We start from the raw sequence: 27,171 nt of genomic DNA, 5'->3' as shown, positions 1-27,171 counted from the left end.
TAATTCATGTAGGTGGACACACAAATTCTGAATCTGAGGACTAAGACATGCACAAAAGACAAAAAGCTTGACAAGAAGCGTCTTGAAGAGCTATGAATTCACATAATCAAGTTTGATATCCTTCCTATCCAGTTATGACAAAAACATGCATACTTCCCAATTTTTTGGTGTGCAAATATGTATCAGCTATGCAACCCAACTGACCCTTTGATGTACAAAAAAGGGAGGCCACCTGTACTAAACAAAGTAACATTCACAACATTTACAATCTCCATTTAAAATTATTAGTATTTTCTAAGTTGGTATGGTATATAAATTTGATGATTCATGTCGGCACAAAGATACTTGAAAAGAAAATATTGGGGCGAAAATATTTGGAAACAAAGTCATCGGATTGCTATCTATGTACTAAGCTATAAGATAAGACTATTCTTCATTTTTCGAACCTCTATATGCTCCCAGTCTAATAACAAAAATATGCTACCTCTCACAAGAAGACTAAAATAGCTTAAAATGAATATATGTTTTCTTCTTTTCCGATAAGGCTATGTGATGATATATGTGTAAACTCTAAAGGGAAAAGTTTACATGTTAAGTAATTATTTGTGGCACTGGAGCTATAGGCGAAACACATAAAGACACTCTGTTAAATAAGTGAGAAGTTAACTTTGTTAAATAATTATTATGGTACTTTACTTTATTTTGTTACTGTCCATTTATAATGTTTGATGGTGTATGTGAAGAGAAAAATTATTGGATTGAAATGGTCTACTCTACTTTAGGTAAACTTTACTCACATTGCTAAGTTTTAGCATTCAAAAGAATTAAGCTAAAATCCCAATTTTTCTCCCAAGTTCTTAGCTGATTTTAATTTTCTTCTATATCAACATTTGTTCTATTCTTTGTGCCGGTAAGCAAAGCAAGAGTCATTAAACTTTCTTTATGTTTTACAGTATTACTTTGCTATCTACTAGATTGTGTCAGTTTATTCCTTCAATTTCTTCCCAGGTCATGAAAGAGTTTCATCTTGCAAGAGCATACTTATATTCAACTGCCAAACTCATGCAGATGTTGGAGAAACTATAATCTTTCTACTTGTGTCTTTCTAGCAAGCTACCTATGTAACTTTGTTCCACAAACTATGTCTCTGTTTTACCTTTTCTACAGACTACTCCCGTAACTTTGTTCCACAAATGAACGTAATATAGCATGAATGTCACGATCCAACCCCATGGGCCATGACCAGTGTCCGACCTGGACACCCATATACATACCTGTTAGATGTGGTCAAACTGAAACTACGAATAATATGGAAACTTACGAAGAACTCCGAAGGTCCATAACGTCATCATATATATATATATATATATATATATATATATATATATATATATATATATATATATATATATATATATATCCAGATAAACTGTCTCCTGAGAAGTCACAACTGATCAAATCATAAAATGATACGCAAGCCGACAAGGCTGCCACTATACATCAATATCATATCATATGCAAGCCGACAAGGCTGCCATCACAGACGAACATATCCATCGCACATCGTTTAGACACAGCTGAACAGAACTTATACACAACCCACACATATGTCTATAGACCTCTAAGAGTATCGATAGCGAAATATGATGGGACAGGGCCCCACCGTACCCCTGGTTAAACATATACATATATATCATAAGATCTGTACCAAAAGTCTAGACTCCGGAACAACGGAGCTCTCCAAGACAGCTGAGTAGAAGTCCTATGCTGAAGGGTCACCAAACCGACTATCTGTACCTGCGGGCATGAAACGCAGCCCCCCGAAGAAAGGGGGTCAGTACGGAATATGTACTGAGCATATAAAGCATGAAATACAGTAAAAAGGATCATAACTGAAATAGAGATTACCAGAAACAAGTATGACTTTTAAAACATCAATACACTTGCCTTATGAAATGAAAATCATGCATATCAATATCATATATCATATATATAACGTGTCCCGGCCCTCTAGTGAGGGACTCGGTGAATAAGGTCGCCACATACCATCCTTGGCGCCATCATCACATCATCACATCATCACACCATCATATCATCTCAATATCATATATCATATATATAACGTGTCCCAGCCCTCTAGTGAGGGACTCGGTGAATAAGGTCGCCACATATCATCCTTGGCGCCATAATCACATCATCACACCATCACATCATCACACCATCATATCATCACATCATCATATGTATATATATATCGTGTCCCGGCCCTCTAATGAGGGACTCGGTGAACAATGCAGTGAAACTGTGCACGAAAACGTGTCCTGGCCCGGAACTCGGTGAAAGACATATTGAGGCACGCACGAGCAGAGTAGTGAGCAACTATATGCAATTTAAATCATATCTGAGACTCAATGGAATAATCAAAATGAACCATCATTTGCAAATCAAGACAATAGTCATACCAAATACCTTTCGAATGTCCCTGTGAATTATATCAAAATAGAACTCTGGAACCATATGTACGTATTAAAACATGATAAAGTGAGTTCTGGGAATCACGAACATTAGCCATCCTAGTGGATCTAAGAATAGGAATTTCTTTGGAACCATATACACATCGTCTGTTCGTTTCATAAAGATCATGCCAAAAAGAAATAAGGGTTAACTTTACGTACCTTACGTCGTTCAAGAGCTCAGTCCAGCCAAGAACTTCCACAATTAATATGATAAACCTATAATCGTAAGAATACGCACGTGACTTAAGAAGGCTTTCGCATATCATATATATTAATTGATGACTTAATTCTAAAACGAAACGGGCAGCATCTTCTCTATACCATTAGCATCTCCCAATTTGGTATATCAGCCCAACAACGAATAAATCCCAAAAACACAACATGTATGTCCATAACAATTTCATAATACTCTATGACGAGCGACAAGCTCGAATTACAATCCGTATACTCCATGACACCTTTTCGTATGTTTTCTTCTTAACCTTAAAAATATTCTCAATATGATAAGGACATCATTTATCACAAATCTCGGCTTTATATCATATATTTACAACAAGAAAAACAGCCCACAACTCCAACTATATCAATTGACAATTCTATTTGTAAGTTCGCGTTTATTCCATCAATTCCTATATCGACACTTGTATATACTTCTTTATTTTCGTATATACATTGTATAACAGCAAACACAACAATAGCAACTACAGCCAATCCCACGATATTCCAGCACACCAAACAATTTATAGCAACCACCAAACAGTCCACACGATAACAATAACGATTTATCCGATTTCCCGCAATTAATTTCGTAGTTCCCGTCTCTCAATTTAACTATGACCTGGACGAATTTAAATATATCTAGGAGAGGATAATTCTTACCTTATATGCGAAGAACTATTCTTTTTCCACCTTACTTCGCTTTGAAGAAAGCCCGGATTCGACAACACGACAGAACGGAACAACGGGATCTAAATATAAAGCAAAATCCATACGTTGTTCTTGAGAAAGATTACATTATTCTTCCTTGAAATAAATAAAACACAACAGCGTTAACGTTGCTAATCTTTCCAAAACGTGAAATGCTTGCTGCTTGCTAATATAATGATGTTCATCAAGTGTGTAAAAGGATAGGCTAACGTGAAATGCTTGCTAATATAATGATGTTTTTACTTTCAAAGAAAGGTGGCCATATTGCCTCATATCCGTAGGAATTTTGCTGCCATTTCCTTTATTAAAAACCATGGGGTCAATGCATATATAATTCACCCATCATAAATGCTATCATTTTAAAGATGCCACCTGTGCATCTTAACGCATGGTCATTTGGTGCTTTATTTTACATCATGGCACGTGGATGATTGCACATGGAATATATTTCAAATATTTCTCCATTAATTATCTTGTTCTCTACACGCCAAAATTTATCCTTACACACACAATTAATTTCTTGACCTCAATTCACTTAAATAGTACTTATATACTCATTATTATACTCATGCGGTATAGTACTAGCCTCATTTGCTACACAAAGTATTATTTTCAATCATCGTCGTCATACTTTTTAAGTCCTAAAATCATTTCGGGACTTCATCCTTTTACACACCGAGCTCTTAATTTGCATGCTTGAATATGACCAAATTCTCCAAGCTCGGGTAAATTTGCTCATGTTGGACGGTTCAATTTCTTAGTCCAAAATTACGGGATATTATAGCTTGGACCGTATTTCATCAAATAAATTTCAAACCTCGACAAAACTTATTTTCTTCGATTGGTTTAACTTCAAATCCTTACGATACATGTGTACCATCACTTTAACCACCTATAAGCTTGGGGGATAACCTCGTGTCCGTTACTAATATCATTCAACTCGCACACTTTCCAACGCATGAGAACACGGGATGTAACAATGAAGCATGTCATGTTAATATTTAGTTTAATCATCTCTGCTTTATTTGCGTAGCGACATTTAAATAATGATAATAAGTTCAGAAAATGGTAAAGGTACGCTTAGAGAAAATTTAAAGAAGAGAAATTTAGGAAAAAAGAAATAACGATTTAAATTGAATGCGAAAACCGCTAAAGAAGTCATAAAACCAAAAGATTTAAAACTTATACCTTTGGGTAAGGATAAAAATGCACTAATTTTAGACACATACGTCTCATACAAATAATGAGGAATAACATCAAGAAGAAGAAATATAAACGGTCAAGGAACGTATACACATATTTTCTTAAAACGATGAAGTTGGTCTATACTTAAAAATTTAAGACTACAATAGATGCTAACACATGAAAGCTCTTTTCAGTGTTGTTGAGTAGAAAGAGATGATGGCATGAAACTTGGCAGGACAAGGTGTATTTCAAATCTTTCAATTGAAGAACCAAACCAGGAAAGTCATATATGGGAGAAGCAGACTAAGTAAAATAATTTATTGATATTTTTAATTAATTGAACTATAATACTTTCTATAATAAGAAATCCATAATTATATTACTAAAAGGTACTCTCTCTGTCCTAATTTATGTGACATAGTTTGACTAGACACGGAGTTTAAAAAAGAAATGAAAGATCTTTGAAACTTGTGGTCTAAAACAAGTCATAGATATTTGTGTGGATTTAAATCATCTCATTAAAGGTAAAAGGGGAAATTTCAAGTTAAATGATTTCTAAACATAAAAATATATCATTCTTTTTTATACAGACTAAAAAAAAAAAGTTTGGTACTATTTTTTGTGTTGGACCCGTGCTAGCACGGGCTTTCATCATCTAGTTTATATAAACTCTCGAACAACGATTTGTTTCAAGGGAAACTTACATAAATCACTTTCTTTTAAGAGCTTTTAACAATCCGTAGCTACATTTTATGTATTTACATTTCGCAGCTAGTTTAGGGCAATTCGCTATTCAGTTGTATCCAACCTTATTTGATGTCGCATGTATTTGAATAAATGCAACCTTAATTATTTTGAATACATGTGTATTCAAAATGATTGTATTCCAGTTTATTTAAATACACGAAGGAGCTGTGTATTTTAATGTATTTATATATTAATAGATTCTTTTATATTTGAATGTATTTGAGCTCCGATCAGCAAGGTCGCCACAGGACGTCGCAAAGGTTGAATGTATTAGACTGTATTTTAATGTGTTTGAGCTGTTGCTAGCTTGTATTTCACTGCTATAGAGTGTATTCGAGTGTATCAAACAATGATGGGTAAATTTGTATACAAACAAGAAAAATTCATATACAAAATTTCAGATTCACTGTATTTAGTCGAAAAAATTGTATACAAGCATATGTATATTGATCATTCAAACAACACATACAGTCAAATACATACAGTTTGCCCAAAAATACAATCACCCAAATACATTAAACTTATATTGACACTAAAAAATGACGAATATGCTCAAATACACTCAGATTTGAGGTACAAGAAGGAGAAAAAGCCATGGAATACACGTAAATATACTCAGATCTGAGATGTAAGAAGGAGAATGACGAGCATGTGTATTTGCTTAATTTGAGATTGTCTCCCCTTCTCAAAAACGAATACAAGCCTCAGATCCAATCTCTCAGAGACTGGCTCGCCGGTGGAAGAATTTTCGCTGGTACCTCGACGGTGGCGGCAGCGGATATCATCGCCTCCGGTTTATGGTTCTCATTTTCGGGATTTGGTTCTTCTTCGTCTTCTTTATGTACTGTTTCTTCTTCTACGACATCGTTTTCATATTCTTCTTGTTCAACATCATGTTCTTATTTAATGCCTTGTGGTTCTTCAACTTGTTGTTTTGTGGATTCAGAAGCTTTGGTTTTTTGATTCTTAACCATGGTGAATAATGAGGTAGACAGAAGATAGAGACTGGAAATTAGGATTTTTTGATTTCGGGGCTATGGTTTTGGTGGAGAGAGAGGATGATAAAGAGGAGTATAGGGATGCCAAGAGAGGGATGACAAGAGAGGGAAATGAGAGAGAGAGAGAGAGAGAGAGAGGTGAGGGAGAAACTTGATACAGTGGAAGAACTCTAGAGAGAGGTGAGGGAGAAGCTTGATACAGTAGAAAAACTCTATGTATTTGTATAGCAACGATATGTAAATTAGAAAATCACAATAGCTACGAATTTAAATAAATTAAATTCTAGTTATTATCAATAAATACCTCCTAGAGGTAGCTATGACAAGTAATTTTTTCTTTTTTCAATTAAGCACCCGAATGCATGATAAAGTGTTCCTATTAGATACGTTCAATTCAGATTTTGGAAAAAAATTGCGCATGTTTTCGAGCATATCTTAGGTAGTTAAGTTGACCACATAAAATATGCCATCCCCTTTAATTATACACATTAGCCTCAATTAGAAATGTCTGCAGTTTTACGACTTGTTGAGACCAATGCGTATAACTAAAGAAGATGACATATTTTAAGTTGTTAACTTATCTACATAATGACACTTGAGAACATGGGCAAAAGAATTTCCAAAATTTTAATCGGAAGTGCCTAATATGATATCATGTGTTCGGGTGGTCAATTGGAACAAGCCATAGTTTGAGTGTCTAAATAAAATTTGCTGACAAGTTTAAGGGGTTGTCAATGTATGAAGCTAACATTTTTAGCCATTTATAGTTGTGCATACTCCGTGTATAATAACAAGTAAATAATGAATGTATAATTAGTATGCCCAGTAATTATATTGATTATGCATTCTTACTGGCTAAAAGTTGAATTTTGTTTTTAGTTTTATTGTGATTTTGTCAAACTGATTGATAGTGTAAAAATCTCATCATGTTTTTTTTTTTCTTTCTTTCTTGTGATTTTCCAATCATGGGCTATAGTCTGGCCGTCTAATGAGCCCATCGATAAATCCATGAATTGAATTTTGTTTAGTTCCGGGCAATTGCCCTTCATTTGGGGTGGTCTTTAAATTTTGCCCCTCATATTTAAAATCTTTAAGTTTTGCCCTTCGGCTAAACCCCATGGGTTCCAGGTTCGAACCCTCACACAGTCAAAATTTTTAAAAAAATTCGCAAGGCAGAGTTTAAATTCGCTATGCCCCCACCGGCATACACTTGTGAAGGAATTACCAAAGTTATGCTGGACCCGGCATACTTATGCCTTATGGGCAGACTTGGCATAAGTATGCCGGGTCCGGCATAACTTTGGTAATTCCTTCACAAGTTTATGTCGGATCCGGCATAAAAGTTTGCCCATTAAAAGTATGCCCCCAACGGCATAAACTTGTTAAGGAATTACCAAACTTATGCCGGTCCCGGCATACTTATGCCTTATGGGCAGACTTGACATAAGTATACCGGGTCCGGCATAACTTTGGTAATTCCTTCACAAGTTTATGCCTGGTCCGGCATAAAAGTTTGCCCATTAAAAGTATGCCCCCACCAGATAAGGGTACCTGGGAAGAATTTCATTGTCCTCTTTCCAATATTATTATAAAACTAAAAGGCTTCATGGTAAAAACTTTGTGCGTGGCCCCTTCCACTCATCGTCATGCAAATGTTGTCAACAATTATCATAGTGTTAACACTCATGAAAAACTAGGCTTAGATATAATGAAACAAAATCACGACAACTACTCTTTTCTAACACTACCCCATAATATATTAATAAGAGCAGTTATAATATATCAAATACAGGAAATGTAGCAAAGAAAGTCTTTAGGCCACATTGACACAAAAACCACTTGAATTTTAATAGAGCATTTTGATGTCACTAAAAATCTGTAAAAAGTTGACATGAGATCTCAAAGTTATGCCGGACCCGGCATAAACTTATAAAGGAATTACCAAAGTTATGCCGGACCCAGCATACTTATGCCAAGTCTGCCCATAAGGCATGAGTATGCGGGGTCCGGCATAACTTTGGTAATTCCTTCATAAGTTTATGCCGGGTCCGGCATACACGCGACCCAAACCTTGCCTTACAGTTTTCTTTTTTAATTTATGCTTGAGCGGGGGTTCGAACTCAGAACCTCATGATTTCTGCGTGAACGCTCAGTGTTGCAATGCGAAGGGCAAAAATTAAAGACCAGCAATATGAGGGGCATAATTTAAAGACCACAAATATGAGGGACAAAATTTAAAGACCACCCCAAAAGAAGGGCAATCCGCGCAAAAAAATGTTTAGTTCCTGGCAGTAGTCGTGGACTCCAAAATAATCCATCAGGGACCGTCTTAGAGCCTCTTTTTGTTCGAATCTATCTTGCGCAATGTATGAACTATGCAGGGTACAATGGCGAATCGAGGATAATTCGTAGGTTCACGGGAATACAATAATTTGCCTAATATATATTGATAAATTTACTATAAATATTTGATTAGAAACTTAGTAATTTGTATATTGATTTGATTGATAAAGAATTTTGTAAGTTTTAAATTCGTCTTTGTTTCTATACGGTACATGACACGTGCCATTGATGTATAGTACATTCAAGGGATTTTTTCATTTGGCCCGTCAGCCAAAATTAATTAGGAAAATTTACTTGTCATAGCTATCTCTAAAAGGTAGTGATAATAATTACTATTTAATTTATTTATATTTCGTAGTTACAGTGATTTTCTAATTTACATATCGTAGCTATACCAAATACATAGAGTTATTCCACTATATTAAACTTTTCCCTCACCTCTCTCTCTCCTTTCCCTCTCTTCAGCCCCATACTCCTCTTTATCATCCTCTCTCTCCACCAAAACCCTAGCCCCCAAATCAGAAAATCCTAATTTCCACTCTCGCTACCTCAATATTCACCATGGCTAAGAAAAACCAGAGCTTCCGAATCCACACAACAATAAGTTGAAGAACCACAAGACACTGAACAAGTACCTGATGTTGAACAAGAAGAACACGAAAACGATATTGTAGAAGAAGAAGCAGTACATGAAGAAGACGAAGAAGAACTAGATCCCGAAGATGAGAACCGTAAAGCAGCGGCGATGAGATCCGCCACCGCCACAGTCGAGTCACCGGCGGAAATTCTTCCACCGGCGAGCAAATCTTTGAGGGATTGGATTTGAGGCTTGGATATGTTTTTGATGAGTGTATTCGTCATTTTTTTTAAGTGTAAATATAAGTTTAATGTATTTGGCTAATTGTATTTTTGGGAAAATTAGATGTATTTGACTGTAAGTGTTGTTCAATGATCTATTTACATATGTTTCGTATAAAAAAATTTCGAGTAAATACAGTGTATTCGAAATTTTATATATGAATTTTTCTTGTTTGTATATAAATTTACCCGTCATTGTTTGATACACCCGAATACACTCTATAGCATTGAAGTACTAGCCGGTGACAGCTTAACTACATTAAAATACAGTCAAATACATCCAACTTTTGCGATGTCCGGTGGTGACCTTGCTGATCAGAGCTCTAATACATTCAAATACAGCCAAAACAAAAGGATACATCAATATATAAATACACTGGAATGCATAGCTCCTTCGTGTATTTAAATAAATTGGAATACAATCATTTTGAATACACATCTATTCAAAGAAATTAAGGTTGCATGTATTCAAATACATCCAAATACACGCGACATCAAATAAGGTTGGATACAACTGAACAGTGTATTCAAATACACTCAAATAAACCGAATTGCCCTAAACTAGCTACGAAATGTAAATACATAAAATGTAGCTATGCTTTATTAAAAGGTAGTGACTTATGTAAGTTACCCAATTAATTAAGGGTGCTAGCTAAAATATACAAAACTTATACACTGATTATATATATATATATATATATATATATATATATATATATATATATATATTGTGCGTACAATATATATATTTATACTTAATATACAAAATCTATACATTTGCTGAGTCCAAAAATGTAATGCACAATATATATATTTATACTTAATATACAAAACCTACACATTTGCTGAGTCCAAAAATGTAATTATCCCAGTATTCAAATAGATGGTTAAAATCTTGATCAAATATTGGAATAGTGTATAATTTAAGACCAAAGTAGCTTTGGTAATGGTAAAGAAGAAATGGATGTAAATTCTGGAAAGATCCAATTGCGTCTTGGAGGGTCAACATCCAGTTGGTTGACCAAATTATATCTTTAGCTTAAATCATGGCAAAAAAGCAGGGGCAATTTGCACGATTTCCTTTAATTTTTATTTTTTCATTTAAAAAAAGTGGCTGAAAATATTCGAAGTTTTAGATTCGAAACCAATAGAATCGAAAATAATAATAATAATTTCACAAGGTGAACCTATGCCTATTCGGGCGAAGTTACATAAAACCTATGCCGGAGACGGCAGACTTTGCCTTAAGGCATAACTAAAAGTCTGCTGGAGACGACAAATTTTTTGCTAAAGCTTTGCCTTACGATTTTTTTTTTTTTACTGAACGGAAATTCGAATCCAAAACTTTAATATATTTTCGGTCACCTTAGTATATTTTCGGTCAGCTTTTTAAGCGAAAGTCAAAAAATTAAAGACCATCAATTTGAGGGATAGAAATTAAAGATCACCCCAAGAGAAGGACGTCCGCGCAAAAAAATGAAAAAGCAGCTCAACTCCCCCGGATGATGCCAATTCAATTAATTTCTTATAGTAGTAAATTGACTGATGAGTCACCAACAATTTTATGAGTTCTTAAATAAAAGAGGTACATAGTAAAGGAAAAATATTATTTTATGCTCTATTTCATTTTTCATTTCAAAGAATAAACAGTTAAATAAACCCAGTTTTATGCTCAAATAATAAAGGATATTTCTTTTCAACAGTACAAAGAAATACTAGTACCATGCATATCAGAACAACAAAATCTGAAAATAAAGTAATGCTGATGTTCATTTGATGGGCTATGTAAACTAACTTGATAAATGATAAGTATAATTAATATTTCAAATGATTATATTTTTAGTTGACTCTTGCATTTGATGAATGATTGGTAATTAGGTTTGAACTAAGTTTATTTTATCAGATAGCTTAGTGGATTTCACGTAACACTTGGCTATTTAACAACTACTAGTGAAGCTCTCCCATTTGTTGGTATCTGTATTTTCGTTAACACGTACTAATTAGAAAAAAGAAAAAAAAAAAGAGTCTATTTTTGTACAAGAAATCATTTGTACAGAAGTAGGTAAACACAAAGTATCAAAATTGTCGGATTATCCAACAGCAAATGACAACAATAGAATCTTTTATTAAACGGAAAAATGAAGTATTTAATTCCACTTGTCAAATCAATTACACATTATTTTCAGAGTTGCTTTCTGCTGACCTAAGAATATTATAACTTCTTGTAAAAGTATATGAGTCAGAAACCTTATAGAATTTAAAATTTTGACACCTCATCGCGCTATTATTATTTTTTAAATAAAATTGATCGAAAAATTGACAGTTAATTAGAAAACACTACCGTGATAATGAAGGTACCTTGAGTGCATAGTGCACATAGTATATGTCAAAAGTCACTGAAAACAAAATATCGAACTCACCAATTAAAAAGAGAGGAAGACATTGATTGGAAAGCGATAATTTTTTAATTATATATAAGTTTTTTTGCAGACATTAGGTATTGATGATAAGTTTATCATGAGCCTCATTTTGTCTTTAAAAAACGAGTTTGTTTAGTGACAACCAAACTATAAGTATTCTCCAAAACCGTACATCATCCTATTATCCATCACAATTTTTTTCTCAAATTTTCTCACAATCGCAATCCAAACAATTAAATAGTACTTTCTAGAAGCTATTTTTTCAACATGAGTTTTTCCAAAACATTTCAAATCAAAACAGGAATTATAACCTGCTACTGCTATATCATCAAATGAAATCACATTTTTGCAATTCAAATCAAAGTAAACATTAAACTAGTGATGCGAAAGATAACAACTTAAAAGGCCAAATAATTGGACTTAAGACCAAAAGCTAATATCACAAGTAACTGGACTGTTATATATAGCATGCTAGAGCTATTTTCAACTTCAACTTAGGTCTTTTCATGATGCGAAAGATAACAACTTGAAAGGCCAAATAAATAAATGAAACCAAAAAATTAAAATTTCTTAAATGCAGATTAAAAATATTTGAATTGAAATCACTAAAAGTATCAGTACTAACTATTAACATAGCTCATTCCCTATTTTTGGACTTCTAATTTTTCGCATTCCCTACTTGGGAGTTTTTATGCTCTTTATTACTTTATGTATTCCCTTTACCGGATTAATTCCATGATTCCATCCTTAGCTTTCACGTTTAGGAACTTTCAAAAATTGTTCTCCCAATTTGCCCATTGATTCAATTCCCTACTGATTAATAATCCAAAGTTCCCAATAATTACGTAATTTTGCATAAACAAAAAGGCTTACAATATCCAAGGACTTCCCATTTAGGTGAGAAGTTCACATCTTTAACGGATAATGCCATATTAATCACATAATTTTGCACGAGTAATCAATTGATTAGCATGCGAAATCATTACATTTAGGTGCATTTGATCACCCACCAAGATGGCCCCATATAAGAGATGGGTGGCAAAAATCTAAATGAACAAAAACTACATTTGTCATTTTGTGCAACTGATCAGTTTTTATGTGTTATGTTGATCTGACTTGGCCTGCTCGAAAGTTTAACTGGAAGTGCATAACTAGTTTCTTATGCAATAATTTTCCATTTAGATTTTGCCACTCATTCTTGTTACAAATTTAATTTGTTTCATCATTTCAGTTTCGAACTTTTCCTAGGGCTATATCATCACGATAATTCAATCTCAGCCATCGATCAACAGATGAACTTTTATATCATTAGAATGTTGGAAGGATATGAAGAAAATGGTCTCCACTGCAAGTAGAAAGATTAAGGCCCATAATTAAACTTTGTCATTATATAATATAATACTATCTTGGTACATGCTTGACCAAATCATTCCAACAAATTATCCCTATTAAAATAAATTGTACAATATTTATATATCTCAAGGAAAGTGAAAAAGGAAAAAGGGGTAACATATAGAAGAATAAAGTTAAATAATTATAAGATAAGTGAGATTCCTCTTTACCAATCCAAATTGGAAAGTTGGACATATCTGTCAAAAAGAGTGAGCTAACATTTCTGCTGGCCTGCCCATTTTCATGCCTTTTTTCCTTTAGAGACTGCTTCTTCCTTAAGGGTTTTCCTTTTATATATTCTAATAATTTAGTGTGTATGACAGGGTGAATGTGAGTCAGGCCCCCTTTTTGCCCACTTCATACCAATTTTTAACAATATAATAACCTATTTTGTTTGTTGAAAGAGAGCTAATTAAGACAATAAAGTTAAAATCCCAGCGAAAAAAAAAAGAAGCTCTGACAATTTATGGCAGGGGAGAGCCAAGTGGAAGCAAGAGGATTCTTCCGAACCCACTTCGATGGAAATTTACATTATATATACAAGATTAAAATTATTTTTTACTTATATATAGTAGATGTTGAATCTCTTGACTTCGTCGTGTGTGTTACTTCTTCAAATTTTGAACCCCCCTTAGTGAAAATCATCTAAGACCAGTATCATAAAAAAAGATAATTGTGATGTCTCTTCATGATTGACGTTTTTAGTATAAAGTCAAAGGCGAGGACAGTACAACCTTGGTCAATAGCATTTGGAGTTCCACCCCTACTACCACAAATATCACGACCTATATAAACCACTCGAGTATACCTTTCTAAGGCCAACTGAGCAAAATGAAGCAAATTTGGTTCAGACCTGGGAGATGAGAGAAAAGAGAGAAGAAAATAGGAGGTACTAGTGAGACGATTCAAGTCCTTCTGCAAGAGTTCCTCGATCCTAAAGCGGGAAGTCGAAGGGTTGCTCAATGAGAAGAAAACCGTAGCAAATGATTTGGATAGTTGTTACGGTAGTGAATATTAAGGAGCATACACGAAAGGTTGGGGCAACGAGGAGCTACACGCGTATCTACATGAACATCCCCATCTACTATTGGCTGAACCAATCAATTGAACATCCACTTAAGAAAATACAAACTATTTTGACTCAAATTATACATGTAAAACAAAAATATTAATAGTAATCAGAACAAATTAAAGTTGTGTTTTGGTAAATTAAGTTACTTATAATGTAATAAGGGCTATTGTCAGCATAACATTTGTGGCAGAGCGTAAAGTTAGTTAGAGAGGCATTGTAGTAACAACTCAAAGAGAATTACAGAAAGAGTTTTCTGCACACTGGACCAATTATTTGTTCTTCCATGTGATCTCTATGAAAAGTTACATTTAAGCAAAAGAAATGCATTCTATACGGAAAGGCACTTTAATTTATTGTTACATTCGAGTCACAAGTAAAATGTAAGTATTTGTTTGTTAAATACATGTTACCAAGTGCAAAGCAAAAGAATAGTTAGTTGAACAATCATAGGTACAATAGCTAAAAGGGGAAGGGAAAAAAAGAACTTACACTCCCTCTGTTATGAACTACTAGTAAATAAAAAGAAAATAGTATAGTGCTCTAAATTATTATAGAGTATTGTAAAGAAATGAATCTTGCACCTAACTTTAACCCCAAAAATTGGCTCATAGGCGAGGATTGTTCAAGGCTATATAAGGAGACCAATTATCCATCTCATATCTGATGTGGGACCTTAACACTCCCCCGCAGGCCCATATCTCGTTAACTGGAGCATGGACAATATAATATAGGGGCATTTTGGTTTTGAAATACCTTAAAAACATGAATAATAATGTTTGGTAAATAAAGTTTCAAACACATATAGAATCTTACTTTTAACGAAGTACAAAAATAGAACCATATGATTAGAGAGTAATGATAATGTACATGGTTCCATACGTTTTAGATTCTTTCTTTTAAGATGTTGGTACACGAAACCATGAGAGCTTGTATTTACATTAGTATAGGAAAAAAATAGGAAAGTTAGGACTTTAGAAATTATTTAAATACAGGACACACATAAAGAGAGCTATTTTTCCGATGGATAAAGGGGCAAAGTGCAACTGAAATGAGCAAATCTTTGTCTTGTATTGTATGACATTGATTATCTTCACATAATTACAAACTACATAAAGTTAATAACAATTCTATAATTAAAAGTGATTTAAAAAATATTTAAATAAATTAATCAAAAAAAAAAGAAAGAATTATCTAATTGATGGGAAGAATAAAATCCCTTCATATTTAATTCGAGATTTTAAATTTAAACTCTGAATAAGAAAAAATTCCGATAAAGAGCACTTTCTTTTTAATGATCTTATTCAAATTAATGGATGCGATACCGGGTGGAAAAAAATAGTAAGCATAAAATTTGTTTTTATGACTTCCTGGTGGAGAGTGGAGACAAGCTTTGAAATTGAGTAGACAGTCTAGCATCAAAATCCATTTTATTTTTACTAGTGGTAGTGGTTGGGTCATTTCACTGTTTGTCTTTTCCAGTACCACGCAGACCACATATTTACAAGAATTTCCTCTTTACCCCTTTTGTGGGTCATAAAAGGAGAAAATGATAAAAATAGTCCGTTATGTTTGAGGATACGTTTAAAATTGTCTCTTAATTATGCATTTAATACTTTTGGTCTTTAAGTTTTTCAAAGATTGATACTTTTGGTCTATGTGAAATATATTATTCATCTCTATCTGTTACATTTGATGATAACAATGAAAAAAAAGTTAATTAGCCGAAACTCATATCTACGTATACAATTTTTTTAATTTTTGATATTCTTAATTTATTTCTAGAGTTCAGGTGCATTATTTTGAGCTTCTTTCCCTGCTATTTTTGTACTCCTTTTTGGTGTACTTTCTTATATTACATATTTTAAGATTTGATGAGACTATCTTTGATGTCTATAGTTAATTCTTTTTTTAGTATTTCCGTCAAATCTAACAGACAATGTTAGGTAAATATATTAAGGAGACTAAAAGTATTAACTTTTTGACAAACTTAAAAGACCAAAATTGTTAAGTACATACTTAAGGGATTATTTTGAACCAATCCTCAAACATAAAGGACCAATTTTTGCCATTTTCTCGACATAAAAGATTAAAAGAAAAAAGTTTAGCTGCGCTGTTGATAACTTTTTACAATAAGGCAGGCCTGCCCCTTTGTTTCATACTAATAGCCACAACGAATAGTAGAAAAAAGGGTCCATTCCCATTTTTCCATCATAACCAAACCCAAAAAATAAAAAAAAGCAAAAGATAAAGCAAAGAATTGAAGAACAAGGGGTTTTATTATTTTGTTATCTTAGATCAAAAGAAAATGCCAAATCAAAAGCAAGGAAGTGAACAGCTACAAGCACTGATGCAATCTGGACAAATTACTGAGTCAATGAGCTTTAATGGGACATTAAGTAAAGAAGATGAAGAGATGTCCAGGTCAGCACTTTCAACATTCAAAGCTAAAGAAGAAGAAATTGAGAAAAGGAAAATGGAAGTTAGAGAAAGAGTTCAAGCTCAATTGGGTCGGGTCGAAGAAGAAACCCGACGTTTAGCCATTATTCGTGAGGTATAATCTTTATTTTCATCCTCTTTTTTTTTTGTGTGTGTGTGTTCATGCTATTTTCACTAAAAAAAAAAAAATTAGGTTTAACTTAGTGGTGGAATTTAATTTAAAAGTTGAATTTTCTAGGTATTTTTGTTTATAAAAAATAAACAAATGTGTTGGTTTTTTGTTTTGATTTGTGCTTGTAGATCAGGGCTTTTGGAATTTAGGTCTTGACTATAGAATATGTTTAGAGTTTAGGTATTGCTAAATTTTGAACATAGTTTTGGGTTTTGATTTTTTTGTTATTGTGAAGTTAGGGTTTTGAACTATTGATTAGGGTAATGAAAAGCCTGTTAATTGAAAAATTGATATGATTATGCCATACAAGGATTACACAACATCTTGGGTTTTTTTTTTTTTTTAACTATAAAAATGGTTTTTTGGGGAGAAACTGGAGGGGGTGGGGGTTGGGGGGTGTTGGAATGATTTTTATTTATTTTTTTGTTTTCGAGTAGTAAACGAACTCTGATCTACGAAATGGGCCATTTTGAATGAGGGGGTTTATGCTTGTTAATTGCTATTGTGATTGAAATTAACACTATTAACACACACATTAATTTATTAAGGAAGATAAATCATGTTTTTGCTACTTTATAGTGGTGTAAATACTAAAATATGACTGAATTATGGAAATTGAAGTGTTTAGGAAGGTTAAAATCTAGATCTTTCTGAGTTTCCACCAACCATATATACCTTATTAACTTCAACTTAATTATCAGGAACTAGAAGCATTAGCTGATCCAATGAAGAAAGACGTTCAATCAGTTCGGAAGAGGATTGATGCTGTTAACAAAGAGTTAAAACCCCTTGGACAGACCTGCCAGAAGAAGGTGAAATATATTTGCCACTATTGTTTTGAATTCGTTGTCGCCGCTGTTCTCTTCTCCTTTATTTTTAGCATGGGTGCGCTACTGTATTTCCTTTCCATACTCGATTTTGATATGCTTGACTTGAGCTGAGGGTCTATCGGAAATAGCCTCTCTACATTCACAATGTAGGGGTAAGGCTACGTACACAACACCCTCCCCAGACCCAACTTGTGGGATTACACTGGGTATGTTGTTTTTGTGTCGTTGTTGTTGTTGTATCTTCTTGAATTCCTGTTCACAAACTTTCACTTCCATGGATAGTCTGTGGTCCCTTTTCATTTGTTGTTTCTTTGTTTTTTTCTTCTTTTGGGAGGGAGTGGGAGGTTGTTTTGTTAGTTTGTGAAGTTGTGTATTCGTAATACATCCTCAGAGTTTAGTTGATCCCAGAAATGTGGTTGGAGTATTAATGGATCCGCGGAGTTCATTAATGAAATGTTATGGATCTGGATCTTGATCTGTGAATGCAGGAAAGAGAGTACAAAGAAGCTCTTGAGGCCTTCAATGAAAAACACAAGGAAAAAGTACAGCTAATATCAAGATTGATGGAGGTAAGTCTCGTAAGTCTATATATTACAAGCAGTTTGTTTTTGGAACCTTTCTGTTATCTTTTGATCTGTATATTCTCAAACATTTTTGTATGTTCATTTGTATGTGCAGCTGGTGGGCGAAAGTGAGAAAATGCGGTTGAAGAAGTTGGAGGAGCTGAGCAAGAGCATTGAAACAATACGCTGAATAACCAGTAAAATGCTCCCTGACTAATTAGGCTTGTGTGATGTATTTAAGAAAGCTCATTTTTCTACTTATATATGTGTGTGGTGTTTGGTTGTATTTCCTTTTTTTCCTTTTTCTTTTTCTGCTTTGTTGTCTGATCATTTTAGCTTTTGAGGGATGATCAGTGTCTAATCTTAGGTGTTGTCTAAGGGAAAGACCCTCTAATACAGGTTTGTAACTAAAAAGTCTCAGAATGTGGATTCTTTTACCTTTGTCTTCACATCTCAATCTTTTGCTGTGTGGTTGATGACTTTGTAGCTCGAACCAATTTGCATAGATATATAGGGTTGGTTTGAACATCTCTTTCAAGTTAGTTAGCTGATTCCTTCTTGGCCTTGTAATTGTCAACTAAAGGCAAAGTCAACTAGTTGATTATATATTGCTCCTCTATAGACCATGTCCACAAAATCAATCAAACAGCACGAAGCTATGGCGTGCGAATAAATGGTTCCATGAGTCATGGATTGATCTAAACAAATTTCTAAAAGAGGATTACTACGGCTACATCATCATCGATGTGCCCTTAACTTGGTCTGTCGCTTGCTTTTTTGGTTGATTGATTTGATGCGACCTTAACTTAATTTGTTGATTGCTTTTTTGGTTGATTGATTCTTAAAGGGAAGAATATGGGCAGCGGCACACCCATTTCTGGTTTCATTTCCTGCTAATTTGGGTGCACCTGGGCTACTTTAGGCTTGCTTCGCTTCTTTAAGCGTCACCTCTTCTTTTTGAAAACAATCCTAACGAGCAAGGAAATGGATGCGCTATGGCTACAATGACTTTCATGTAGCTGAAAGTAAAGCAACTTTTTGTGGGTACGCTCTCATCTATAAGTTGATGTCTTGCTAAGCTAGTCCTCGGAATTCCATTGACAAAGTCAGACTTAAACTATCTTTGCTTAAAGTTAGATTTCTAGCTCTTTGATCAACAAATATACTAAAATCTTGGGCTGGCTCTTTAACATTAATATGAAAATAGACCTTTTACTTTAGCTACTACTAACTGGAAAGTGTACATGTTAGAAGATAGTGCTGGAAAGGCACTCAAGAGAGTGGCCTAATCATGGTCAAAGAAGTGGAATTATAGGAGAATTTGGTTTTAAAAAAAAAAATTAGAAAAGAAATGTGGGTTCATTTATGGTACAATAGACTGTAGCTTTTGCATTTATTAACTAACATCCATTGGCCCTGGAAAGGAAACGGTACATTGCTCAGAAATTTCTAGACTCTGAGCAAGAATGGCAGGGCTTGTCATGCAAGTGTGCCAATCAAACACCATGTTCCAATTGTTTGTTTTGTAATCCAACTCCCAACGGTAATATTGAATGAGATCTACTTCCTTAGTAAGTATGTGTACGTTGCTTCTTGTTCTTTTTTTCAACTTCCTTGCTATGTGTACGTTGCTTCTTGTTCTTTTTGCTTTTTGGAAAGGACAAAAAACAAGATAAAGGGTTGGGCAGAAGAATCTTGTTAGAGGATTTCTAGTAGTCCAATTGGTTGATTACTTAGAATTTTCTCCTTATGCGAGTTCGATTCTCTACTTTGTAATTCTCTTTCATGTTTTCTCTTCCCTAAAAGATATTTCCACCAAAAGTTTTAGCCCTCCTCGTCCTAGCTGGCTTAGTACTCTCCTGCATGCACCCCCTGTTTATGACTATCCTGCCTTGCCTTTCACCCGTCTGTCTCGTCTCGTTGCCATCTCTATTTTTATTAGCTAATATGGTGTGGGGATTTAGTTCAAATCTATAATATTTTTCCCTGCTGCTTCCAGAAAAAGTACTTCAATTTACCAAATCTACTAAGCAGGGAAGTGAGCTATCAAATAGACTTTGCTTCTGAGTGTCTCGAAAATAATAAAAGTCAATAAACTCAGTCTAAGAGTTCCCTAGTAGCTAGTACAGAATGGAGTAGCAAGAAAGCTTCTGTTGGACATAAAGCTAAGAAGTATAACAAAAAGCCTACTACTATAGGCTATACAAGAGCTAACTGCTTACCAAGAAACCGATACAAAATAAATTTCATACTGGTCCCTTAATTGACAACTCGCAGGATTTTAGGGGCGTTCATTTCTTATTTATTAGTCATAAACTCCCAAAATTGGCTTACATTGCTCAGTTCGTCGTGCCTAATTAAACTTGGCCAACACTATATACTGAAAAAATCAAAATTCAACGGGTCTATACAGGGGTTAAAACAAATTTATTGTTAAACAAAAGTTACGTCCACTTTCAGTAAATCAATTGTGGTAATATTACTCCTTAGGCTTGTGGACTTGGGGAAGAAGGATCCAAAAGAAAAAAAGAATGTTATTCGAGCAAATTGACATGCCAACTGTTTTAACCACTATAGCACGTTAGGGAGAGGTGCATGGGACCAAATAATAATTAGAATTTCCCCACTAAGCAACAAAGTACTGACAAGTGAATGAGGATATGACAATAGCAATACCTTATTCTCTAGTCATTGACAGATGACCGGGACATATCCGTTAATTACAGTAAAAGTAAAACAAATAATTTAATCTTAGCAATAAACTATGATTAGGTAGTAAAAGCCAAGGCCTGCATCAGCAGTCAAAAAGCCAAGGCCTGCATCAGTAATCATCAGCTTGCTAATTATTTGCGTGCATCGTATTTCTAGCAGTGAAATCTGGCCATAATTAGATGGGAATTAATATCTTGTGATTTGTGAATAACTACGAAAAATCATGGTGTTATTTGACGGCAAACTTACTCAAAAAATGACTACCTTATTGTAACTTCTTACCGTTTGTACTACTTTTTTAAATATTACCATTTGTAGCTACATTTTAGTAAAATAGTGTATATTTTTGCATGTATTTGTTGCCAACAAATACATGAGAACATGGTAAAAAAAAAAAAACAGGATCCTTAATTTTAGCCTTTAACGGTGGAGCTATTAAATTAGATATTTATATTTTTTTTGATGTATTTTAGTGATTTTGTTTTTTGCTTTGATGTATTTCAGTGATTTTTTTTTTTGATGTATTTCGGTGATTTTTTTTTGCTATAATGTATTTCCGTGTCTTTTTTTTAATGTATTTCAGTGATTTTTTTTAATGTATTTATTTCAATGGCTTTTTTTGATGTATTTCAAATACATTGTGTAATTCCAACTACATATGAAGCCAAATATATTCAAATTTTCGTGTATTTGAATGGATTTCAATAAAAACATTCAGATACAAAGACAAAAATTAACAAAATACACTAAGAAATACACTAAAAAAATACAAAGACAAATACATTAAAAAATAGTGTATTTGTGAGATGTGAATTTTTGAATGTATTTGTATTTGGCTTTTAACAAATACACACGGCCAGATCTGAGACACTACTACCACCAAAAACCCTAATCTCTCCACCATCACCAAAATCCTAATCTGAGACACCACCACCACCAAAAACCCAAATCTGAGACACCACCACCACAAAAAAACACTAACCTTTCCACCACCAATAAAACCCTAATCTCTCCACCTCCACGTCAACTTCTCCGCCGCCATCTCAAAATCAGTGCCATCGCCGCCACCACCAACAATACACACGGCCAGATCTGTGCCATCGCCTCACCGGATAGAGTGAAGAGAGAGAGAGAGGGGGGGGGGGTGAGCACAGAGGGAGAGGGAGAGGGAAAAGAGAGAGGGGGGCGGTAGAGAGAGAGAGAGAGAGAGAGGGGTGAGCACAGAGGGAGAGGGAGAAGAGAAGAAGGGCGGCGCGGTCATGGTGGTGGTGGTTGAGAGAAGGGGGAGAGAGATTTTTTAGGGTTTTGAGAAATGAAAAATCTGAAATAGGTAGTGATTGGGAAAAAAGAAAGATATATGTGTTTGGTATGTATTTTTGATATAGCTACCATTTGTAATTTAGAAAAGTTAATTAGCTACTAAATATAATTAAATAAAAAGGTAGTTAATATTAATAATTAGGTCTTAAAAGAAGCTACAATGAGTAAAAATTCCATATTTGATATACATATGTGGACCGGGCTTTATGTTGGAAACCAACTCTTCAGAACCTTCTGAAGCCCATCAGCAACAAAGTGGAATTTGGCATGCTTATGGGCTAGTTTATGTTAGGGACTTGGTGCCAATATCTACTGATAAATCCATATGGGCAATTTGCACGATTGTCCTTTGCTTGGGGTGGTCTTCAATTTTGATCCCTCAACATGGTGGTCTTTAAATTTGTCCTTCAGGCAGAATTTGCATGGCCACAGGCAGAGTTTAATTTTGCCTTGCGATTTTTTTTTTCTGAGCTGAGGTTCGAACTCACAATCTCGGGGTGTTACGCGAAGGGCAAAACTTAAAGACCACTAATTTGAAGGGCAAAAATTAAAGACCACCCCAAATGAAGGATAATCTGCGGAAAAAAGAAAAAAAGAAAAGAAAAAAAAGACCATATCAGTTTCTATTGGATTAATCCATGGAAGTCAAATGAATGTAATTAAGTGCATAGATAGCCGTTTGGAAGACCGCTATTTAAGCTATAGGAAAAAAGTATAAAATATTTAATATTTAGTTGCTTTAGAGTCAAATTCGGTATGAAACTAAAGTTGACAATCACGTCCTGAAGTTTCAAATTCAGATCTACGGGTGTGATGTTGGGGACTGTCAAGACTAACTTCAGATTCAAATGTCTGAAGTTGGCACATTGCTTGTGCAGTTCGAACTTCAGATTTTAAGTCTGAAGTTAGGGCTTGGCAATCCCCAACTTCAGCCCTTTTTTCTAAAGTTTGTCAACACTGGCTGAAAGCTAAATAATTTAAAAATTAAATACAACTGAAGTTCTGTTACTTAACCAAAACACATAAAATTAGCTACCTGGTGCAAATTCTACTGATTTAGCTAGCTTGTATTTGGGCCTTTTCCCTTTTGAAATCGACAGCTATAATAGAGGCACAGCCCAGTTTGACATGCACATAATGTTCATCATTCTAGTAATGCCTGGTTAGGAAGAAAATGCTGATTTGTGAGTCTAGAATTTATGATATATATTGTGGTGTGTAATTGTATTTAAGCACTTGTTATAGAGGAATCAACCTTTCACCAACCAGGACACAATTTCTCTTTTTTTTGGGTGGTTTGAATAAGCAAAATGTAGTGATTACTTATTAGTCTATCCGTTATGGACGTTTATGTTGTGGAGGCAAAAGCATGCTTCTATCTTTATCTCTTTTTCCGTTGGAAGACAAATCTCTAGAGCATCCAATATTAAACATATCAAATCTGCTGGTCACTTTTCTTATGCTAATCATGGAAGAAGAATGATAGATTTGAGCAATGAAAATATAGATTCCTCTTCGTTTAGTCTTTTCGAGTTAAACGAAAGTACAATAAGGTAAGAAAATTGGTTTACATTGTTAAAAATATTTATTTATATTTTAAACGTTTTGGGTTTGAGTAGTCTATAAATGCGAACTCAATTAGATATATGATTATTGCTTATTGGATCGTTCACTTTATGTGCTTGGTGTATTTAGCTTGATAGTGAATGTAGGCTCAACCCGATGCATCGTGTAATGAGATCGAGGACTAATGAGGATTCCATTAATTGCATTTACGTACGTTCTCTATCTAACCCTGTATAAATAAAGTGTCGGGATTATTTCATATGTGTGCGGTAGCTATCCTATTTGACTCCATCATATTATCAAAGAGTAATAATAGAGAGGAAGAATTAATCTTTTGTCAATCTGTAGTATGATTCAAACAGATACACAGTTATCATTACTAATCTATTTTTTTTAAGCGATAATATTGGTTTTATTATGTTAATATTCTTACACAAAATCCTTTTGTCTTTTCCTCTTTTTAATTACGGGGGCATACAAAGACATTGACCAGCATTGGATACTCTCTTGCATGAGGGTGTACTAGTACAAAGTGCTTGCTTTTTCTGACAAGAAAAATTAGCTGTTCGTTCGACTAATCGAAAAGATTGAGAAAATTCTCTAAACTAGAAAAATTGTATTTCAAAAAACTCAAATATATATTTCTCTAAATTTAAACAATTATTTGACTCAATCCAACTCATTACTCATGCCAAGGTCCTCCAAACCACCCACCCTAAAAAAAAAAAAAAAAGGACAGACAGATAGTTGCTTGTCTAAACATCATTAGTTGGTATGCAATATATGCTTTAAGGATCAAAAGAGGAATGGGAATCTAGTTCTTCACAAACGAACTTTACCAATGGGGGCAACAACTGATGGATTCCACTCACTTTTCAACTTTTGTGTCTGTGAGTTTGTTGTTAATTAAATTGTACTTGAATGGACAAATATCATCACTGATATAATAAGCTCTCCATTCACTTTATTCTCTAGTCTTTTTGGCTGCTTCGATTAAACAATTATACGCATTGCTAATTAAAAGCCCCACCATCTTCATTATCCCACTATACTATTCATACTTAATTATTAGCAATGTAAATGGACTTCATCTTTGTTCTTCAGCGGAACCCAAATCGATATTATTTCAACTTCATTTAATTTATATGACGGTATAAAGAATGATATAATTTTTATAGCCACACAAATGTATAATATATTTATGACTATAAATTTAAAAAGTCTTATAGTTAGACAACTTAATGGCATATTTACGACTTTAAGCTTGAAAACTTTTATTTTTTTAAAGTTTGATATCGTGTCAAGTTAGATCATATCAAATAATTTGAAAGGAAGAGAGTATTATTAGTATCTTATTACCATCCGTAAATATTAGCATTCTCATCTCTTATCTTGCTGCAATTTATTGTTTATTATTACTGATGCTTTTTCATCTCTTCTTGAGTCGAGGGTCTATCAGAAATAACCTCCCTACCAGTCAAAAGATAAGGGTAAGGTCTGCGTTGTCACACCCCTACGAGGAGTATGACGGGCTCCGACCCGTAGGCCGCGAACCACCTGACTTATCCGTTACTTTGAACATTATGAACCATAACTCAAAGAACACCTACACGCAGAAAAGGCCCAACGTAGGAATATTCGATCATCCGACACATATGCACATAGGCGGACCGACAAGGTCGCCACAACATAACGTATATCATAAAGCCGGCAAGGCTAATAGTAAAGTATCAAGAGCTCAAAATAAGGCCGACAAGGCCACCAAAACATTATACAACAATATGAACCGGTGGAGCTATAAAACATCTAACTATACACACACGTCTACGAGCCTCTACATGGAATACAAATGATCATAAGGACAATACCAAATAGACTGCAACTCCGAAGAAAGTGGAGTGCTCCTGAGAATCTGCTGATAGAAGACCTACAAGTCTGATCCGTCTCCCTGCCTACCTGCGGGCATGAGCGCAGCGTCCACAAGAAGGGACGTCAGTACGAATAATGTACTGAGTATGTTAGGCATGAATAACAACATAATATAGATATGAAAGGTAACATGGAATATGAGAGATAACCTGTACATCTGGATGCCTCAAAAGGCGGATGTCATGCATGCTTAGCCTTAAAAAAAACATTTTATACATATACATAGTACCATGCCCGACCATTAAGGCTCGATGTCATATATATAGTATCATGCCCGGCCATTAAGGCTCCGTGTCATATATATAGTATCATGCCCGGCCATTGAGGCTCGGTGTTATCATCATTAGCCCGCGTTCGGGGCAATATCATAACATGCCCACTGCAGTGGTGTGCACATCTACGTGCCATGCCCGGCCGACTATAGCGCGGCGCGGTGTGAGAAAATACATACATATATATAAAGCATGTATGAGAGCCAAATAAAAGCTACGACTCTATCGGAGTGACGTAAGGTCGGTAACCTCCAATTTATGTTATGGAGCAATCATCATCGCTATATCTCACCTTGAAGGAACTATTATTATAAGGCGAGATCAACAACAATGAATAAAAATCAAGAAAATCACGAAAATAACTCAACATTTTCATATTCACATTGAAATCATAAGCTTGGGACTTTTAAACATGAAATTATCATCATCGTCGTAACCATCATAGAAACATTCTCATCTTTAGCATCGTCATTAACATTGTAAAAACATGTCCGTTGTTGTTGTTGTTGCCATAAAAGCTTATAGAATCATAATTCTTTGACTTGGAAAATAGGGACATTTTAGAAAACATTTATGGATTATCAAGAAAGAAGTCATGCCTTGAATCATGAACTCTAACTTTTGGAAGTAAGGAGGTTATGAAACATATCTAGGGAATTATAACATAGGAGTTTCTAGAAATAGGATCATCGTCATCATAAAACATATTTATCTTTAGCCTTATAAGAACTCTAAGAATCATGAATCTCTAGCTTTTGAGAATAAGGACATTTTAGGAAACATGTATGAGCTCACAAGAAAGGAATCATGCCTTTGGAAAGAAAGGGTCTAGCCTTAACATACATGTTCAACCTCCAGTTATCCACACTTATTCGTCCGAATTCGTGAGTCTACATTTAAGAGGATTCACACA

The 27,171-nt window shown here is 34.4% G+C and overlaps 1 protein-coding gene and 1 long non-coding RNA gene across 3 annotated transcripts; one reads left to right on the top strand and one right to left on the bottom strand.

Moving 5' to 3' along the window:
- Positions 1-1,430: 1,430 nt before the first annotated feature.
- Positions 1,431-3,766, bottom strand: LOC132605429 (uncharacterized). The gene is made up of 3 exons (XR_009569182.1): positions 3,396-3,766; positions 2,676-2,732; positions 1,431-1,797 (listed from the first exon to the last, which is right to left on the bottom strand). It is a non-coding gene; the product is annotated as an uncharacterized LOC132605429 (long non-coding RNA).
- A 12,822-nt stretch (positions 3,767-16,588) lies between these two features.
- On the top strand, positions 16,589-18,908 carry LOC132607172 (uncharacterized). Of its 2 annotated transcripts, none has more exons than XM_060321022.1 (4): positions 16,589-17,009; positions 17,768-17,878; positions 18,385-18,474; positions 18,575-18,908. In XM_060321022.1, the coding sequence occupies exons 1-4, from the start codon at positions 16,764-16,766 to the stop codon at positions 18,647-18,649; spliced, it is 522 nt and encodes a 173-aa protein (XP_060177005.1). In that variant the 5' UTR covers positions 16,589-16,763; the 3' UTR covers positions 18,650-18,908. The 2 variants fall into 2 exon arrangements, with proteins under 2 accessions (XP_060177005.1, XP_060177006.1); XM_060321023.1 differs by having other exon boundaries at positions 16,596-17,009; positions 18,385-18,465.
- Positions 18,909-27,171: the final 8,263 nt, after the last annotated feature.

Source organism: Lycium barbarum, chromosome 8, assembly GCF_019175385.1.
Source record: "Lycium barbarum isolate Lr01 chromosome 8, ASM1917538v2, whole genome shotgun sequence".
NCBI lineage: Eukaryota > Viridiplantae > Streptophyta > Magnoliopsida > Solanales > Solanaceae > Lycium > Lycium barbarum.
Note: the sequence above shows the minus strand (reverse complement) of the source record. Positions and strands in the feature narration are given on the sequence as shown.

Coding starts and splice junctions, on each gene's coding strand:
- LOC132607172 (XM_060321022.1), top strand. CDS start 16,764: ATGCCAAATCAAAAGCAAGGAAGTGAACAGCTACAAGCACTGATGCAA. Junction 17,879..18,384: donor GACAGACCTGCCAGAAGAAG/GTGAAATATATT, acceptor CTGTGAATGCAG/GAAAGAGAGTACAAAGAAGC. Junction 18,475..18,574: donor GATTGATGGAGGTAAGTCTC/GTAAGTCTATAT, acceptor TTGTATGTGCAG/CTGGTGGGCGAAAGTGAGAA.